Source organism: Micrasema longulum, unplaced genomic scaffold (genome assembly GCF_059751315.1).
Source record: "Micrasema longulum isolate JH-2025_06_02 unplaced genomic scaffold, ASM5975131v1 h1tg002774l, whole genome shotgun sequence".
NCBI classification, from domain to species: Eukaryota; Metazoa; Arthropoda; class Insecta; order Trichoptera; family Brachycentridae; genus Micrasema; species Micrasema longulum.
The window spans coordinates 35157-54509 of NW_028279900.1; the positions used below are offsets into that span (position 1 = coordinate 35157).

Below are 19353 nucleotides of genomic sequence, written 5' to 3' on the forward strand. Positions count from 1 at the left end.
TCTTAAAATTAAAATACATAAGTGTGAAAACCCGAGAAGTAATTTTTAAACATTATTTTTATCAAAAATTACCAAAATTAAGAATTTGACAATAATAAAGGTCGTATAAAAATAAATATTTTAAGTTTTAGCGTAAATATAGTAAAAGGCTTTTAGTTCTTTATTTATCAGGTAATATTTTGATATCCTTATACGTTGACTTTCATAATGTTTGACCTTAAATTTTGCATTCTGGAATCTCAATGATATATTTAATGCGTTAGTTTTTTTTATTCACTTTTTTAATTTAAAAATAAAAACCTTTCGGAACACGATTGTTTCATATACATCTTATATATTGGCAACAGAGGTTTAAAGTGAGATAATTCTAAACGATTAGAAATCTTGAGTAAATCTTCAAACTTCCAATAATTAAATAACATATGAATTATTTAAATAAAATTTCCTTACCAAAAACGTTTAATTAATATTTATTTTAATTAAATACCTGGCTGTTCTGGACGCTCATTTAGATAACTAAATAAATAAGAATTAAATTATAAATAAATTGTTGGATTTAGCTAGGAACCCCGGTATTTGTTGGCTGAGTGCTAGGCTCCCAATGAAGAAAAATGGTTCGCTTTCGAGCCTGGCCTCAGCAATACCGGGGGGCAATATGGCCAGAGTATATCGTCAGTATATCAATAATTGAAACATGGAAAAAAGTGAGACTTCCAATATCGACCTGAAAAAAGTAAGTTGCTAGTTTCCGCGTCTGGGCGGAATGAAGAATACCGTTTTCTACCTAATGGCAGGCCACCCCGAAAAAGAAAGTCAAGTGGAGACTGGAAATTGGTTCACTACGTGCAATTCCATTTTGCTACAGTTACAATGCCTGGGGTCCTGGGTTCAATTTCCGGTATGGTTGACATGAAAAAATAATTTAAAAGCGTTATATTCTATACTAGACCTGATATATATCTCTATCTTGCATTCGTATATCAAATTATCAAAATACACTAAAACTGGAGAACCAATTCAATGCCTTACCCACGATGGAGTTAAGAAAATTATTATAATGACGAAAGTTTCTTGTCCGTCTTGTGGTGTAATGGTCGGCGCGTTTGACTACCATGCAAGAGGTCTCGGGTTCGATTCCCGACATGGTTGACAAAAAATGTATATTTAAAAAGGCGTTTTTACAGTACAGTATTTCATAATCCCCGGATTGGCGTAAGAGTGCTCATCTTAACTTTATGTGACAAAAACGATATTTTGCAATTGGTTTAGGTACCAATTCAGCGCCCTATGTACAATTAGGCATGAAAAATTAATTATGGACGAATGAATGTTTATTCCAATTGTTTTGTATTATTTTAAAGCTTGATTTAATAAAATGAATGTAATCATGTTTTCAACACAAGTAAAAAAATGACAAACAAATATTTTTTCGTGTCAATTTATTTACGTAACATTTTTTCGAATTACTGTAATTAACTTCTGGCCGTTAATATCACACAAAATTCATTGAATTTCCTGTGGTTGAAAATGATTTTCAGTTTCAAAAAGCCATCAAATGGTGAATGCAAACTTTCATCATTAAATAACTCACGATTGCAACGGCCGTAATCCGATTTTCACAGCGCAGGTAACAACGAATGTTCTTTTTACAATGGTGATTGGGTAATTGGGTTTTTAAATCACTGTTAAAAGTATGGATTAGACCGGTGGTATTAAATTTTCTTTATCTTTTCATCCATACCTATTACCCAATGATGTACATTATGTATACAACCTTAGTAGTTTGAAGAAAAGAAGAAATGCATATTTGTCCATATATTTTTTCCGATTGATATGTGGTATTACGATCAACTCAGGTGTAATGGAGAGTATTTTTCTTTATTTTCCTATTTCTTTTCCCTAAACATAGACAGCTAAATCTGATTTATCTTCCTGCCTGCAGAATCAGCCGGCCGATGGTAATGCCAGTAGGAAGAGCGGTGTCTACTCAAACGTATCTCTTCGGATATCGACATCTTTGGTGTCACTGAAAGAAAGTTCAGAGAGGATAGCTTCTCCTTTATCTAATTACTGGCTATTTTGGTTTTACCATGTGATCATATTTAAATTGTATCGCTATTTTTGTTTTCGTGTTATGTACCCATGCCTTGAATAATATTTTTGTAACGGACATGAACGTATTAAATAAATAAATTTTATTGTTTATTTATTTACATACATAAGCTTATTGTACATTATTTGAGACATAAGTCCTAACTCCATGGGACTAAAAGTACTGTGTTGAGATTGAAATTGAAATATTAAATTTATTATTATTCTCCTGGTCTGAATCTACGCATCGACTAAAAATAATGCATTGAAGAAAAAAGGTTAAAATATTTTAAATCATACAATATTCTGAAAACACGTATTTTTTATTATATTTATTGATCATACAATACAACGTGTATAACAAAGTATAATAAAAATGAAAAATATATTTATAGGAGTATAAATAGTTATACCTGGCATAGTTATTCTTAGTTCTTTAATGTAAGCTTGGTATACGGAAATCTAATAAGTAAGGCCAATAAAATTATTTAGGATACTTCCTTCTCTTCGCAATATAAAAAAAAATCATAGCAATGTTAGTATACGAATAAATAACCAATTGAAAGTGGAAATATTAAATTATATTTCAAAATGGCGTTATATAAGTAATCTACAAAAATAAATATTATAAAAAGCATATTATTGTTTTCTTTATTTAGGATATTTCCTTTATTTTCGAAATGTAAATAAAAAAAAAAAAAACAATGTTAATATCTATTTCCTAATAATGAGTTATTTACAACTCGTTAAAAATACCCCCCGGAATTGAAATATTAGTGGAAGTAAAAAAAATAACTGATTGAAAATATAAAATGTAAATATTCCATTTTAGAGAATTCACGAATAAGGAATATACAAATAGAAAAAAAAACCTACTTACCCCTTAAACTATTTACATAGCTATACATTTGCGAACGTAGATTTGATAGCCGTGATGTGTTTATGACCCAGTATACCTACATATCCTTTGTCTATTTTATAACCTTAAAATTGACACACATGACGTTTTGTATATAGCGTAATTTAATAAATCAAGAAACATTATCTGATGTCATTGAGTTGAGAGGTTGAAATTTTACAATGTGACATTTAAACGGTGTATAATTACAAATTAGAGCAAAATAATGTATATTACTAAAATTTTGAGATTTTTAATGACTTTCTTCGCAGTCATAAGCGAGAAATTTCAATTGCTTTTCTCTCATACACAGCGTTTAGACGGTGCAATACCGAATGAGCTTTAAACGTCAAATTTTATCAGATAAAAATGAGTCTATTTCACATATAAATAGAAGTCAAATTCCTATCCGCCAATTTTGTCGATTGTTCAACATGGCACGGCCCAAGAAATAACAGAGGGCGGATTCATTAATAATTATTTTTTTAATTATTTCATTTATCAATAGGCAGGTAAACACACAAAGTAGTCCACCATGAGGCTGACTAATCTCCTCTCGATTTCTTTTAGAAAAATTTTCACCCGCGAGTAGGAACTAAATAAATAAAACCAAAAAAATAAAATAATTAATAAGTATCTGCACATGCACGCGATACGCGTGAAACGGGCCAGAACCCTATTAAAGACGTTAAATTTATCAATGGGGTATAAAAAAAAACTAAATATCTTGAGTTCGAAATATATGAGAACTTCAGATAGGACATTTATATTTGTAATACAGTAAAGTCATACAGCTAATGTATTTATTAAAGACAATTAGAAACATCGTTGGCTAAAAAAATATAAAAAAGTGTATACTATGCATTTTGCGAATAACGTTTAGAATATTATGGACTAATGGGGTGGGTTTCTGCTGCAGCTACACATCGAACGAATAATTAAAGTACAAAAAGGCATTCAAAAACTTATACCTGAGGTACCAATAAGGACTCCATCTATAGAAAAATTAAATTTTAAAGAGTAAATACGCAGTTCAGTAGGACTTACATTAATAATAACTGTAATTTTATATTGTTAGATTAAATTTAAATTTACATGAAATAATAATTGAACGAATACAAAAGTTTGTTAATGATATTCAACAAATTTGATATGATTTCATTTAAATATACCATACTATATACATCGATATTATATTTATCTTGTTTTAAAATAAATAAATCTAGGACGCGGTTACAAACGCTATCTTCATCGGTACATATCAAGACGGTTTAAATTAAAATCGATATTTATGTACGAAAATGTGTATATTTGTTTTGAAAATTCAAAGTAAATTCGTCGGTAATCTGGAATCGCACCTGTTTAGAGAAATAATGTGTACATATTCTATTTTTCATAAAGAAAACTTAAGTTTACTCTGTAGACAAAATTCAAGATAAATGATAACTTCCCATTGAAATACAGACCCAGGGCCGAGATTTTAATGGGAAATTAAGAACGTCATACTTTTACCATGATGGTATAGTAGAAGATAAATTCTCCCGAGCGATTACAAAGATATACTAGCGACCGTACTTTGTACCAACGCAACGGTTATAGTACCCCTCTGTACGCATGAAAAGTGACAAAACTTTTGTCCCAAAAAGCAACTTTTCCTTTGACTACGAATTATTTAAATTTTTAATAATTCTGATGCTGGCACTTTTTTTCTTAAAAGCCTATTAAAAATATGAGATGGATATAAGTGAATTTTGAAGTCGAATTAAATTCTGACAAAACTGACAGTTTTAAAAAAGAACCTCTAGATGTATAAATAATTTAGCTACATTAATAATTAATACTAATTACTAGACTCATATTAATAGGGCAAATATTAATATATTAGAGCATCTCGGCGTAAAAATGTTGCCACAATAAAAAAAGTTATTATATTTTCCCTTACTGTTTAACTTTTTTTCCTGAGTACGTATAGAGATATAAAATAGCCAATTTTGCAATCGCTCGGTAGATAAATACAGACGAACGTTAAGTATATCATTTTGGTAATTGTCAAATGTCACATAAAAATCATATTCAAGCGAGCATTTTTAGCGAGCGAGTTTATAATCGCTTGAAGTGACCACTTATTATCACAGAAGCCTTTTTAAAATATGACAACTTTTCAACAGTTTTATTGAGTAAATGCGGAATGAATTTTCGGAGTCATTCATCGGTTGGATTCGTTCATATGATTTCGAGATGACAAGTCGGTAGAACATACCGAGGAACAATCGCGGCTCAGGGGTTGCTCCGTGAAAATCCGCCGGAAATAAGATTTTTTGATTATTGTTTTTTATTTTCAATGTTTGAGCAAGTGACTTCATTAGAGAGATGATTATTTTCCAAACAGTACCAAGACCATAATGATAGGGTTTTCAGGTGTCCCTATTTAGGAACTGCACCTCGACACAGTCTGTAATCACTCTCGTAATTAACAAAGTAGGTCACCGTTCTTGTTAGTACCCGCTCCCCCACCAGGACCATCCCTTCGCCAGCGGAGCTAGACTTACAGAGCACGAGGGGAGTAATTTTAATAAAAAATGCACCAAAACTGATTTATCTAAAATTACTTTGCTTCAAATGTTCATCCGCCTGACGAATAAAGCCCGTTTGTTCTGGATTAAAATACCGCACGAGAAAACTAATCATACATTTAAAAAAAATGCTTTTTGAGTATTGCTCGGATCCAAGCCCGTATTCTGTCTCAATTTTGTAACGAAAGTTCGTTCGTTTCTCATATATCTATCTTACTATAACGCAATCAAAATCGTATTGCGCTTCCTGCTCATAAGATACGAAAGATTTCACGAAATTAATTAGTTTAATGCTCCTGATTCAAGCGGTCGTTTAGAGTATGTGTACCTCTTGGAGATGGGCATTTCGGTTATTAAAAGGAGTAGCAATAATATTTACCAATTCATAAATTAAACCGTTTCGTCAGACTGTTTCAAAATAACATAGTTTAGCAGCGTGGACTAAAAATTTGATGAAACAGTTTCACAAAAATAACAAAAAACTAGTATTTAAAAAAAAAACTGTTTCACGGTGCAGAAATGGACAATATCGTGGCTGCTATTTCTTTATCATCATAATAATCATTCCGATAAACCCCTAATGGTGCATAGGGCACTGTATTTATTCACAAATCGCAGCGTATCTTAATCAATTTTCATTAAATATTGTAACAGTTTTTTTTGTAAAACTGTGTCAGTTGTTTCGGTATATAACGGTTTTTTTTACAACTTCTAGTACCTATGTTTAGTGATTGAATTATTTATCGTATTTCACTTGTACAAACTTGTAATTAGTCAAGTTCTTACAATTTTTGCTTTCAGATTATTATTACGCGAGAACAAAATTGTATCAAAGAAAAAAATAACTACCTAAGTTAGCCACTTACTACTGTAAGAGGCAGACCTATAACGAACAATTAATGCCAACTGCGAAAAGTTTTGACTTAAAGTTTTTTTAATTTGGTATTCTTCAATAATATGAATGCTTCCACTTTCCATTTTTTATTTATTTATTAACGCCTAACATTTTAAAAAAGAAACAGTTTATTGATAAATGTTTGCATTTGAAAATAACTTATAAAACCTATTGTTATTTGAAAAACATCGTTTACAATGCGCCCAACAATAAAATGAGTTATATCAGTACTTATCGCATTTAAATGTATTGTAAATACAACTTAATTAAAATACAAGTGGTATTAGTTTTAGTTTAGAGTTTTAAATTATGTTAACTGTTTGCGAATGTATATTTGTTTAATCCGATGCAGCTGCACAGATTTCTAGAGCAGGCCAAGTTTCCCGATGAAATGAATATCCACGCAACTCTACGAGAGATGCCGATATTAAGTCGGAATGTTTATTTGCCATAAGCGGTATGAAGTTTATTTCATTTGCTACCTAACTCCATTGAAGAGCTATGCTTCGATTGATTTGATAAGTTTAGTCATGAAACAAACTGAACCAAATCAAATTAGATTTCTCAGAGTTAGGATGTTAAAGAAAAGCTGGTTCTGACTGTGTGAAGATATTTTATCAAAGCAAGATGTTTAGTATGATTGTACTATTTTTGCATTCAAAATATACTTGTTATATTAAAAACGAAAATGCCTTCTTCCTTATTTTCGTGGTTTATCATTTATTTATTAAATATACTGCCTAAGCCAATCACAATAGTCACATGAAGAAAGATATACAAGAAACTGAACCAAAAAACATAAAACTATGTAGCAAACACAAACAAGGGCAATAAAATAATGGTATACAATATATTCATAAACACGATAAGAATTTTCGAGCTAAACCATGCCAATCCATTTTCGTCCCACACTGTATCAGTAGCGAAGAGATCTACGAAAAGCCGTAAGATCTATACGAAAGAATTCCATGTTATGAGATGAACCGACTAATCTTTACATACAGAACATTGGGGCATAAAAACAAAAGTTGCTCTTAGAATATTTAATAAATAGCAGATGTTACTTCTGGTGACATTGTTGGGAACGTGAAAATAAATAGATTGCAACAGAGATGGGACATCACTTATAGCATAAAGTGTTTTGAAAATGCAAATAAGGTCCATTTCAGTTATGTGTTTCTCCAATGAAGACAGATTAAAACCTCTATAACCTCTTGGCAATCCGAATAACCATTGCACCTTTTTTAGAAAACGGTGCTGGGCAAAATCAATATGGTCAATATGAGTCCTATATAATTGTCATGCCGATAAAAGGAAAATATCACATACTATGAATACCAATAAAAATATGTGAAATGGATTTAGAAAAAATAATTTTATTTCAAATTTAATATGGATATTGTGGGAACATTTTTCCATTCGTAATTTTTAAAATAAAACTGTTATAAAATACGTCTCAACAAAATCGCGACGTGTTTAGCCTTGAAAATTGTGGCGTCGAAATTCGGTATGACGTTTTATTTAAATTTTAACGGTTACAAATAAAGGTAAAAATTTAATCGAATCCTGAATTAAGGGTGTGGCCAATGCAATGAAACGTTTTTACAGGAATTTTAAATGATAAATTAAAAAATATTTTTTGTGCTGCTAATAAGTACTAAACATTGTTTTTACTCGACAGTATTTCATACACCCTAATTTATTTATAATTGTAAAAAAATATATATCCATATTCCTGGTAGTTTTGGTTCGGGTTAACTTGTCGTTGACTTGAAGACCTTATAAATATCTCAAATGTCAAAAAACAACAATTTTTAAAAGTGTTTAAAAAAATGCCATTGTTTTTACGATTTTTATTTAAAAAAATCATAGATATGCTTTTTGTGGACAATGTAGAACTAGAAAATTAAAATGAAAAAAAATAAAAATATATTTAAATATTAAATAAAATGTCAGTATGTCTCAAAAATATTTTTCCTCTCTGTTGAAATAAATTTAAATATGAACAACTCCCTAGGAAAGTAATCCAGCCAGTCTGCAAGCATTTGGACATAATCAAACATTGTTGAATTACTACCTGGTAAAAGAAGAAGTATAAAAATTGGAAAATTGTTTTCAGGCGTTGCCTAGTAGGTGATTTGGTTCAGCCGGATGAATCTCACCCGCGTGATAAAGGTTTCAGCTCTTTTACTTCACAAAAGTCAACAGATGGAAGAGTTGAGGAAATGTGGATGTGGATGTTCAAACATGGGCAGAATGGTAAATGTTACACAGTGTGTAAAGTGGCCACTTAAACCAGCCAATGACAGGTCATAAGCCCTGTAAATGCCTAGACTTCCATATTCCCCTTTCAAAAATGTTTTCCCTCTCTGTTAAAATAAATTTAAATATGAACAACTCCCTAGGGAGGAAATCCAGCCAGTCCGCAAGCATTTGGACATAATCAAACATTGTTGTCAGTATGACATTTGCTGCTTTTTGACAATATTTAGACCTTTGTGATTTTAAGTGCAAACAATGAACAAATTAGTGTGAATGGTAAAAAAAAACGTTTTTTTTTGAAACGGTAATGAACTGTCTATATTTTTAGTTATCAAAATATTTAATAAGTATTGCTTAAAACATATTATAAGACAGAATATCCAGAACTATCTAGAATACCTTTTAAACGGTCCAAAAATTGGGAGATAGTAGCACTACACAGTAATAGAAATGCAATCAAATAATATTTTATCAAACAAATTAATATGGACAATGGCTGTTTTCACAAAACAACATATTTTAACAATGAATTTGAGGTACCTATGATTTTTTTCGAAATAATTAGAAACAATGATTGTATAAGGCAGAGAATATCTAAATTCAATAACATAATATGGGAAAATTTTGGACATTTTTTGTTTTTAAACCGAGGTCTTTAATTATAGTTTCATGTTCATTTTATCCTTAAGAGCACGTAATGCGCATAGGAGCCCAAAATGAATTTTGATTTTCCGATAAACACGCAAATATGTTAACAAATTAAATAAATAAATGATTTCAATTGATAAAATATTAAAGTTAGATAGTTGTAAACCTGTGTGAAAATAAAGCATTCATAATCTACTTCAAATAATAAGTCTGACCCTTTGCACACCTCAAAGTCCGATTATCTCACTGTTGCTTTTGACTAGCGATGCGGAAGTTTGGCCCGAATCGGATCCGTAAAACATCAAAATGACAAGAAGTAAACAATATCATATATGGTTAGAGGTAAAGGTTGTTGTAAAAATAAACAAGAAACACAAAATGTTCAAATGGACCCACGAGTTTGATGTCAGTCAATAATAATCCGGCTTCTCCGAAATGAGTTTTCTGTGGTTTTAGATTGAAAAAGCAAACGCGGAAAAGTTCCTTAATAAAGTCACAGTCGATTATCCCATCAGAGACTCACAATATTATGAACATAAAATCTGTCGCTGTCGATATAATCCTTAGGTAGCCAATGGAAATGAAGAAAAGGCTACTTCTACCTAAAAATTCGTTGTCGTCATTCCCCCCTTTGCACTCAGTGGTGCATAGAGCACTGTATTAATACTCGAATCGCAGCGTAATTTGATCACCTTGATTATATGACGGTAAGCTTATCAGCCTTAAGCTTCAGATGCAAGGAGCATTAAATATTGCAGTGTAGAACAACATTTGTGACCAAAAGTGCATGTCGACGTTCCCGGGTATTGAACCCGGGATCACAAGCATGGTAGACGAATGCGTCAACCCCTACACTACAGATCAGACCTATCTCAACTCGATTTCCGTATTCAGGATTTTTAACTGAGAGCAGCCATCGAGTCGAAAGCACTCGTATTATATATTATATATCGCAAGGACTCTGGTTCTATTTCACACATACAGAACTGTATTATCGATCCGATTGCTTTATCTTACATATGGTTCTTCTATTTAATACAGGCTCAGGTGTTATCTACAATGGGGACACGTATTCAAAATGTCATTTTTTAAAATGATTTCCCAGTATTCTTCCAGTGCTAGGTTTCATTTGCTGATTCCGGGCTTCTTATTTTCTCCGTAATTCGACGCCGTATGGTGAAAGATTTAGTAATAAAAAACTACAAGTCGGAAAGTTCAAATTCAAGAATTGAAGAATGAATAATAGGTTTTTATGGTTTTTAAAACTCACCACTCTGTTCAGTAGCAGGACCGCAGTCCACCCAGGGGAAGATGGCGGGGCACAGGTAGGTGAGCGCCTGGAGGCGGCGGGCCAGGTTGCCGAGGGCGGGACCCACCGCTCCCCCGCTGCCCATGCTGGAGCCGGGAGTGCCCCCGTGGAGAGTTCCTTCGAATAAATAACACGCTCATACAATGCTAATTTTACCCTAGTCTTGGCAGAATTAAATAATAACAAAAAAATAATTGTAGTTTATTTTGAAGGTTGATAATGCAGTAGACCAGGCATGGTCAACCTTTTCTAGGTCTGGGGCCAAATTATCATTCTGTCCCCGAGTCAAGGACCAGACCAAGTAATATTAAATTAAACCAAACACGATGCTTCTTCTTATATACAGGGTGTTCTTTAAACCCTGTCACATCCGAAACTACGATGGTCAGTATGAGCAAGAAGACATATTGGCACATTAAAATATATTTTTTTGAACGACCAAAATCTTAAGAAATTAAATATAGGAAAAAACATATAATTTCTTACTTCTGCAGGAGAGTTGTTTTATTTAAAATATTTTATACAAAAAAAATATTCGTTCTAAATATGGTAATATGTCTTTTTGTTATACTGATCATCGTGGTTTTGGATGTGACAGGGTTTAAAGAACACTCTGTATATATTTATGTATATAATGAACGACAAAATATTAACATTACATGCTGATTAAAAAGTTTAGTGCGGAGATTGGCCTTGTACTTGAATTACGAAACTAATTAGGATAATCGCATAGAATTTTTTAGGTTTTCATCTGTTATCCTAGTTTGAATTTTGGATTAAGTGTGTTTCATCCTCAAAAAAACTGTTCACAAGTATATGTGCTGTCAAAAAGATAAATGATTTTTCTTATTTTCTTTACCTTCCTTAAGAATTATACGTAATAAGCCAGTGTCATTTCCATTATTTAATCCCTCCCTGGAACAATTAATTTCTTTCTCTTTTACTTTGCCGGGTGATTAGGGCCGGACAAAATAGCTCGCGGGCCGGTGGTTGCCCATATATGCAGTAAATAATGAAAAATATAGTGAGGTAGTATTAAATAAAATCTGTTCTGCGTGTAGGTACTAGTTCATGAGAGGAAAAAAATGCAATATTATGTACATATTATATATACTACGGGATATATTGCCAAAAAAACGGTTAAAAGGATATGTCGAGTTAAGAATATCAAGTTTAAGTTATTTCTAAATAAACGTTCTTATAAGTATGTCAAATGATTTGTAGACAAAGATAAATTTGACTCCATAGGGAGCTAGTAAAAATAAGATGTAAGGTTAATGCTACAAAGTGTAATTGGCCACTTAAACGAACCGGTGATGGGTCGTAAGCCCTAGCCTAGATTTGATTATCATTAAGGTTAATCTTAATGACTCCCTAGGGGGTGAAATCCAGTCTTTTGTCTAGAAACATTTGGGCAAACTCAAAATATTGAAATAATACCAACTGGTTGGCGTCGCCTAGTACGTGAAATAATTCGATCAGATGAATCTCTTCACAACAATACAGGTTTAAGCTACTTAACTTCACTAAAATCAAGGAATGTAAGAATTGAAGAAATATGTTCAAACATAGGTTAAATAGTGAATGTTACACAGTGTGTAAAGTGGCCACTTGATCCAATATGAATAAATACAGTATATTTTTTGCATAAAACATGTCGTGCGGATTTGGTAAAAATCATATTACTAGTCAAAATATGGAATTAAAAACTCCTCTCAGCACTGTTGTTAGCTGTTAATTAACATTAATAAAATGAGATGTTTTTAAATCACTCCACCCGTGACGTCACTAGTTCTTATCTCTGAGTTGTCATGACACTTAAAAGTAGAACCCTGTAGCTGTCAAAATATACTAAATGTTTAAAAAATGCCCCCCGGAAACCGGAAATCTATCGTAACACGTCATGTCAACGCCACCATTGATTGGTTGATTGACAAGAATTTGTGACGTCGTAGTTCATTTTTATTTTATTTTCATTTATTTTGGAGAGACTTCGTAATATAATACAAAACGATGTTCTAATTTTTACCGCGTGTAAAAAAACATTTTTTATATCCAATTTCCCCTAGCACTGAACTTTCCCATTATTGATGCCCAATGAAAGCAGATAGAAACGAACTTAATGTTAGCATTTACAGCCAAATTAATTATGAATATAAGATTTAAAAAAATTAACGCAATTTAAAACATTATTGAAAATTTGCCCCGGCTGCAGCTATGGGCGTCCTAGTTTCCGAATGAATCATGGAAAGACGAAAGGGGCACAATTAGTGAAACAAGTAAAATTCAATATCCCGACTCGTAGGTTGAGAAACATGAAGTACTGTTCAGCGATCAGCATAGAACAAACTATGGCCTTAATATGGCCTTAATTCTACAATGGCCCTTTGTTGTATTGTTAACTCAAGACAAGATCTGGACTTTTTAGGTTCAAGTTTACAACGATTTAAACGAGCGCTAAATAAATAGCCCAGATCTTGTGTCGATGTCCCTTATGTTTGTCAATGCTTCTTTTCTTTTTAAAAAATGTTTTTAACTATTATTTTACTGTAATATTTAAACGTTATAAATCATATACATGGACAGTGTCCGTTAATAAATAAATTGAAAAATTAGTTTAAGTGACTTAAGTGCATTTTAGAGTTAGGTATTTTTGTGGATTTAGATAGAGTTAAGTAGTAAGTTCCTATGTATTTTAAGTGCGTAATATTTAGATAATATCTAAAATCAAAGGTGAAGGTAATATGAATAGATATTATATTTGTATTTTTAATTTTTTTACATTTTTTTTTGTTTTATACATGAGAGGTAAAACAGAGTATACAAAAAAATAAAGCATAATTACATAGCAATGAAATACATATTAACAGTAAAATTAGTAAACAAAAAATCCCTCAAAGGCATGGCCTGTTCGTTGTGTACCCACAAGAAATGTTTATGAATTTTTGCTCCTATAATAAATAGACAGGTATAATATTTTTTATTATTAAGAAATAGAAAATAAAATATTATGTAAAAGATTCTAATGTACATTTTTATTTTATAGTAATTTAAAAATAAAACAGAAAATATAAAAATAAAAAAACAAAAATATTCCTTATTATAAATATATCATAGAAAAAAAGAATTAATATCTTTAGTTTGAATCCAGGACTATTTTTTAACTCATGTATACATATTGTATAATGCAAAGGGAAAAAACATAATGAATACAAAATATTAAAAAAAGTAACAGGGTAGGACCAGAAAATGCCCGCAGGTGTCAATTAAGCCCCCCGCCCGTCGTGAGCGTCTCTCGGGGGTCGCGAAGAGCAGGACGGAGTGCCGCATAGGCGCTTGGAATACACGAGTAGGAACAGATAAGAAGATTAATGAATTGTGTGGTTTAATGTTATTTGTATAAGTGAGAGTATGAAAATACATGTTTGTTTTGTGGTTCGGTGTTCTGAAATCAGAAAGAGCGAGTCGGGGTGTTGCGGCGATGCTCTCTCCTAGAATGGTAGTGTCTAAATGAATATGAATTCGTTAACGCCAGATTCATGTGGGTCACCTTCAAGATCGGAATAACTAGCATTATGTTGATTACCTGTGCCTCGATTATGAACGCTATCTTCATCTGTATATATCGAGACGGTATACTTAACTTCTGTACTATCTGTATCTTACCTCGGTATGTTCTACCTACATGTCATATCGACATCATATGATCGAAACAAGCCAATAGAATGACCGCAAACAATTAGTCCGCGTTCCGTACGTCATTAATATTAAAAATAGTTCTCATTTATAGTTTAAATATGCTTTTGTAATAAAAAGTGCTCACTTCAAAGCGATTATAAACTTCAATAAATACTAATTCAAGAAAAAAATGCTCGCTTGAACATGAATTTTGTATGACTTTTGGAAATCACCCAGACGATACGCTTAACGATCGTCTGTATGTATCCACCCATCGACTACAAAGCCGGTTCCTTAGACGTCTCGATAGATACACTCGGAAAGATAGTAAAACAGATGGAAAAAATAAAATAACTAAACTATTTTTTTAGAGTGGTAACTTTCTAACGCCTAGATACTCTCATTTGTTAATAGGACAGAATTTAACGACATTATTTTCACATCTAGGCGTTCTTTTTATTAATGTGACAGTTATGTCGGAATTTAATTCGAATTCAAAATTTACTTATTTCTCTCTCATATATTTAATAGGCTTTTAAAAAAAAAGTGTCAACCTCAAAACGATTACAATTTTTAATAAATCATAATTAAAGGAAAAATTGCTCAGTGGAACAAAATTGTTGACACTTTTAATGTGTAGATAATCGTATCGAGGGGTTCTAGACCCGTCGGTATAAACCGATGTACTCGCATCAAAACTTAATGGTGGGGGGTCGGTAGTATATCTTTACAATCGCAAGAGGGAATTTATCTTCAACAATACCAGTGAAGGAAGGACGTCTTTATCTTCCCATCATAATCGAGACCCTGGTATGCTCCAGTCAACTCGGCAGCTGTAGATGTGAAGCGTGGGTTCAAGGAGATTGTAAGGGAAGTATATTTGAGAAAGCAACTGAATGAATCCGTCGAGATGGCCACAAAACAGCCCCAGAAATATATGGTAATCCAAAGATAAATGGAAATGGAAAAGCTGGCCACGAAATGTTTGAATTGAAAAAAGCTTCGAAGCGAATTGCATAATAAATGTAATGAACGAATGTCTTGAACAAGTAGAAGAATTCGTGTATCCGGGAAGCATGTTTTCAAAAGATGAAAGGTTAGAAAAATATATTGAAAGGAGAGTGAATGTGGGCAGCAAAATTAACGGCGCACTAAGCACAGTAGATAGGCTGAGAAAGAGGTGCCATCTGTTCTGCTCTCTTAGATACATTCTGGATATTGGCACTCTCAGAACTGTGTTCTTTGTTCTGTTTTAATCCTTGGCAACCTATGAAATAGTTGGCTGGGGGGGTTGTGCGGCATCCATCTTAAAGCCTCTTATAATTTCACAGAAATTATTATTGAGAATAATACTCCAGTGCCCTCCAACATACCAATCAGAACGTTGTTCCAATACATGAAGGTGCTGGATATGAGACAACTGTACCTAAAAGAAGCACTTACACACTTCTGGTCGAACAATAAGGGGAGATCTCAGCAAAATGATAGTACGAAGTATTCCCAGAGCACGACCACTACACCACGGCGGCCTCCGTGGTGTAGTGGTCAAGAAGCTTGACTCACGCACGGAAGGTTCCGGGTTCGATTCCTGGTGAGAACACAAAAATTTTCTCAAGCCTGGGTGCTCTGCGATGTAATTCACCACTGTAATTAGGCCTCCTGGCGTGTTGTGGTGCAAAAAAAAATGTAAAAAAAATAAAAAATGTCATACTCAAAACAGATAAGACTTTTGCTCAGAGACATCTCTCCTTTATCGCACCGAGAGTGTTCAATATTTTAGAAAAGCGTATTAAGCTCTCAAGGACAAAAACTAATTTCAAGAGAGGAGTTAAGGACTGGATTTTCCTTAGTGGGAGAGACTTGAGTGGGAAAACTCCTCGATGATTTTCTGAATAATTGAGTATACTGTTTACCATATTGATGTGCCATATATTTGTTTTATTATTATTATTGTTGTGTTACTGATCCAATATAGTATTTGTGATGTGTCTGTGTCAACAAATTGCTCGTCTTTTAGTCCCATGGAATTAGGACTTATGTCTTAAATAATGTGCAATAAACTGCTTTTAAGTAAATAAATAAAGTATTTGCTAATAAAAATATGTCAATCAAAGCACAACTGAGTTTTAGTCCCAAGTTAATGAATGGAAGTGGAACATGGACCTGGCAGAGAAAGGATGAAAGCATGGTGAACGCGGTCGAAATGCGATCTCTTCGACGAATGTGTGAAAAAACAATGTATTACAGGATTACGAATGATGAAGTCAGGCGATAGTGCAAATCTGAGACAGCTATAATTGATAAGATTAAGAAAGGGTTACTTAGATGGTTTGATCATGTAGAACAAATGGATGACAAAAAATGGTAAAACAGATATATTTGGCGAGAATGAACAAAATACGTAGGATAAATACGACTAAGGAACATATGGCATGATCAGATAAACCAAAATCTTCAGTCCGGTCTGCTGGGATGATGGGAATAGTAGTATGTTTCCATCAAAATAAATCAAAATGATTTACTTTTGAGCAATGCATGCATTTGAAGTGTATAAACGTATACAACATGAAAACATTGCAAACGTACATACGAGTACATCTACAATGAAGGCTAAAGGAAATCGAAACGATTGAACTATTTAATAGCTTCGCTCCAGGCAAAATAAAATGCATCAACTTATAGTACTAGTGAAAGTAAACTTCTGCTTATTCCAAATGATTTTTTACTGACAGTAAAGCCCTGTGTAAAATTTCTCATTGTAAGGAGGAAATTTTATATTTTAGGAAAGAAATGTCACGAAATGACATCAATAAACATTCATAACATTATTTCTGCCACTCAAAACAGTACTATATTTTGTTTCTGGGCTAAATGCTACATTCATTAGAGATTATCTGTTATAAATCTGTCAACAAAATGTATATTTTTATTGTTTATTAAATATAATTAAAGAAATTGCTATTTAACTACATAATCTGTATTTGTTCTGGTAAACATATAATCGCGTGATCTGTATTAATTTAAGAATCTACATTATCAGATTATTTTTCATTTCCATGATTTTTTTCCATGCTCTTGAATGAACGTCTGTGTGAATAAATATTTTTTGAGAAATCAGAAACATTTTTATATTTCGAATTTATATTTCGGATTCATACTAATAGTAAATAATGCACGTTAATTTTTTTTATCCTTCTCATGTCCATCCCACAAAAGGTACTGTTTTCATGAGAATTTCCTTTTAATTTAATTTTTATTTTGTATACAATACGCCCGATATAAATAAAGTTCTGGTATATTGTAGAATGTTTCTAGTGAAATAATTTTCAATATTAATGACTTGTATTTAAAATTACGTTTTTTAAATTAAATTGTCATTTACGTAATTTTATTTTTTTTAACCCCTAGTTTTAAAGTTTTTTGTCGATATTTTTTAATATACATATTTTCATATGACAACGCCCGGTACACGAGCCCAGAACAAGTTGTTTGTTAGTTACTGCGTATCAACGGGTTGTTTTAAATTTTCTTTTATAAATTTATTTTATTTCAAACTAATTATAGAAGTAGAGGATTTATTGGTAAATAGTTTGTGTCAATATATTGTTGCTTTATTGTTATAAAAATAGACACAAATTATGCAGGATAGAACGTGATCACGATTGAAAGAGGTAGAAATAAATCAGTCGCATCACTACCATCGTTTCATATATGAAAGAAATGGATCACGGGTGTTTAAACTTTTCAGAGAAGTCAGCAACGAAGAAAGATGTAAAATTATCATCAATGAAGTTTACATATTACAACAAAGATCAAGAACATTTAAGAGAAGGTAATATAGAAGTCCAGGCATCTACAGGGCTCATGACCTGTCAATGGCTGGTTTAAGTGGCCACTTTACACACTGTAAAGTGGCCACTTAAATTTAGTAAAGTTAATATAAACAGCTCCCCAGGGAGTTGAATCCAGTCCTTGTCTACAAAAATTTGGACAAACTCAAAATATTGTTGATCAATGAAGTTATTTTTGTAATATCTTTTATCTAAATTTAACTAAAACTTGCAAAATTAAAGGTGATTTTTATATTTTAAATAAAATAATTGATCACGTGTAAAATTAATGATTTTTTATTACTTTGTAAGTTCTTAAACCTGAGCGAGCATCACCAACAGGTAAAGGTGCCTGCTAAGGCGAATGCGCTCGATGCTCATTGATAAAAAGTAATGCTAAAGTAAGGAATAATTGATCACAAATTTGGGATTTAATATTCAGTTTTAGTGATGAAGTAGGTGAAATTAGTTAAGGGGGTGTGAGGTTGAAAAAATAAAATTAAGAAATAAAATATTTTACTTACCGTAGAACTTGTTTTCTGTTTGGTCTGACACAAGGAACTGGTCATCGCGGCCAAAGTCCCCTTCGTTGTCTTCTCCTGGGAGAGTATCGTCAGAGTCCGGAGAGCTGATAGAAATAATGCCATACTTACACTCATCTGCAGAGAACATTCCTAATAACTACCAACTCAGGGTGCCAAAACGATACAACTAACTTATATTTCATACTCAAAAAACTTGATTGATTTTTCGAATCCCCCGAATAACAAAACAACGACCTCAAAAACTTTTATAGAACTATTCAAATAATTAAATAACAAAATTTAATATTACAAATCAATGTAGCAATAAGTTATGTTATTTTAAAAGTAGGCATGTGCGCATTTAAATCGAGTATAAAAAATAGAAATAGATTGTTCGAATCATAAAACAAATGTATATATTTAGTCAGTAAAAAAATACCTAGATAAATATAATAACAGGTTTATTAAGAAAATAATACAGAAGTGTTTTGTTTGTTTTACAGCACAAGTATATAAATACCCCAATGTGATATTTATGAAAATTTTCTCACTTTATAATCCGGGTGCCGACTATTTTAAAAGTTAGTTAATGAATTGATCAAATTCAAATATTGTGTACCCATAAAGCATTTTCATTAAATAATC

The 19353-nt window shown here is 32.1% G+C and overlaps 1 protein-coding gene across 1 annotated transcript in view; it reads right to left on the reverse strand.

Annotated features, from left to right (window-relative positions):
- LOC148271605 (solute carrier family 7 member 14) overlaps positions 1–19353 on the reverse strand; it is a gene marked incomplete at its 5' end in the record, with an annotated part of 126007 nt that overhangs the window by 10301 nt on the left and 96353 nt on the right. Inside the window, 2 exons of the mRNA XM_088241181.1 lie at positions 10638–10793; positions 18709–18812. Coding sequence (XP_088097307.1) covers positions 10638–10793; positions 18709–18812 — 260 coding nt within the window. The remainder of the gene's footprint in view (positions 1–10637; positions 10794–18708; positions 18813–19353) is intronic.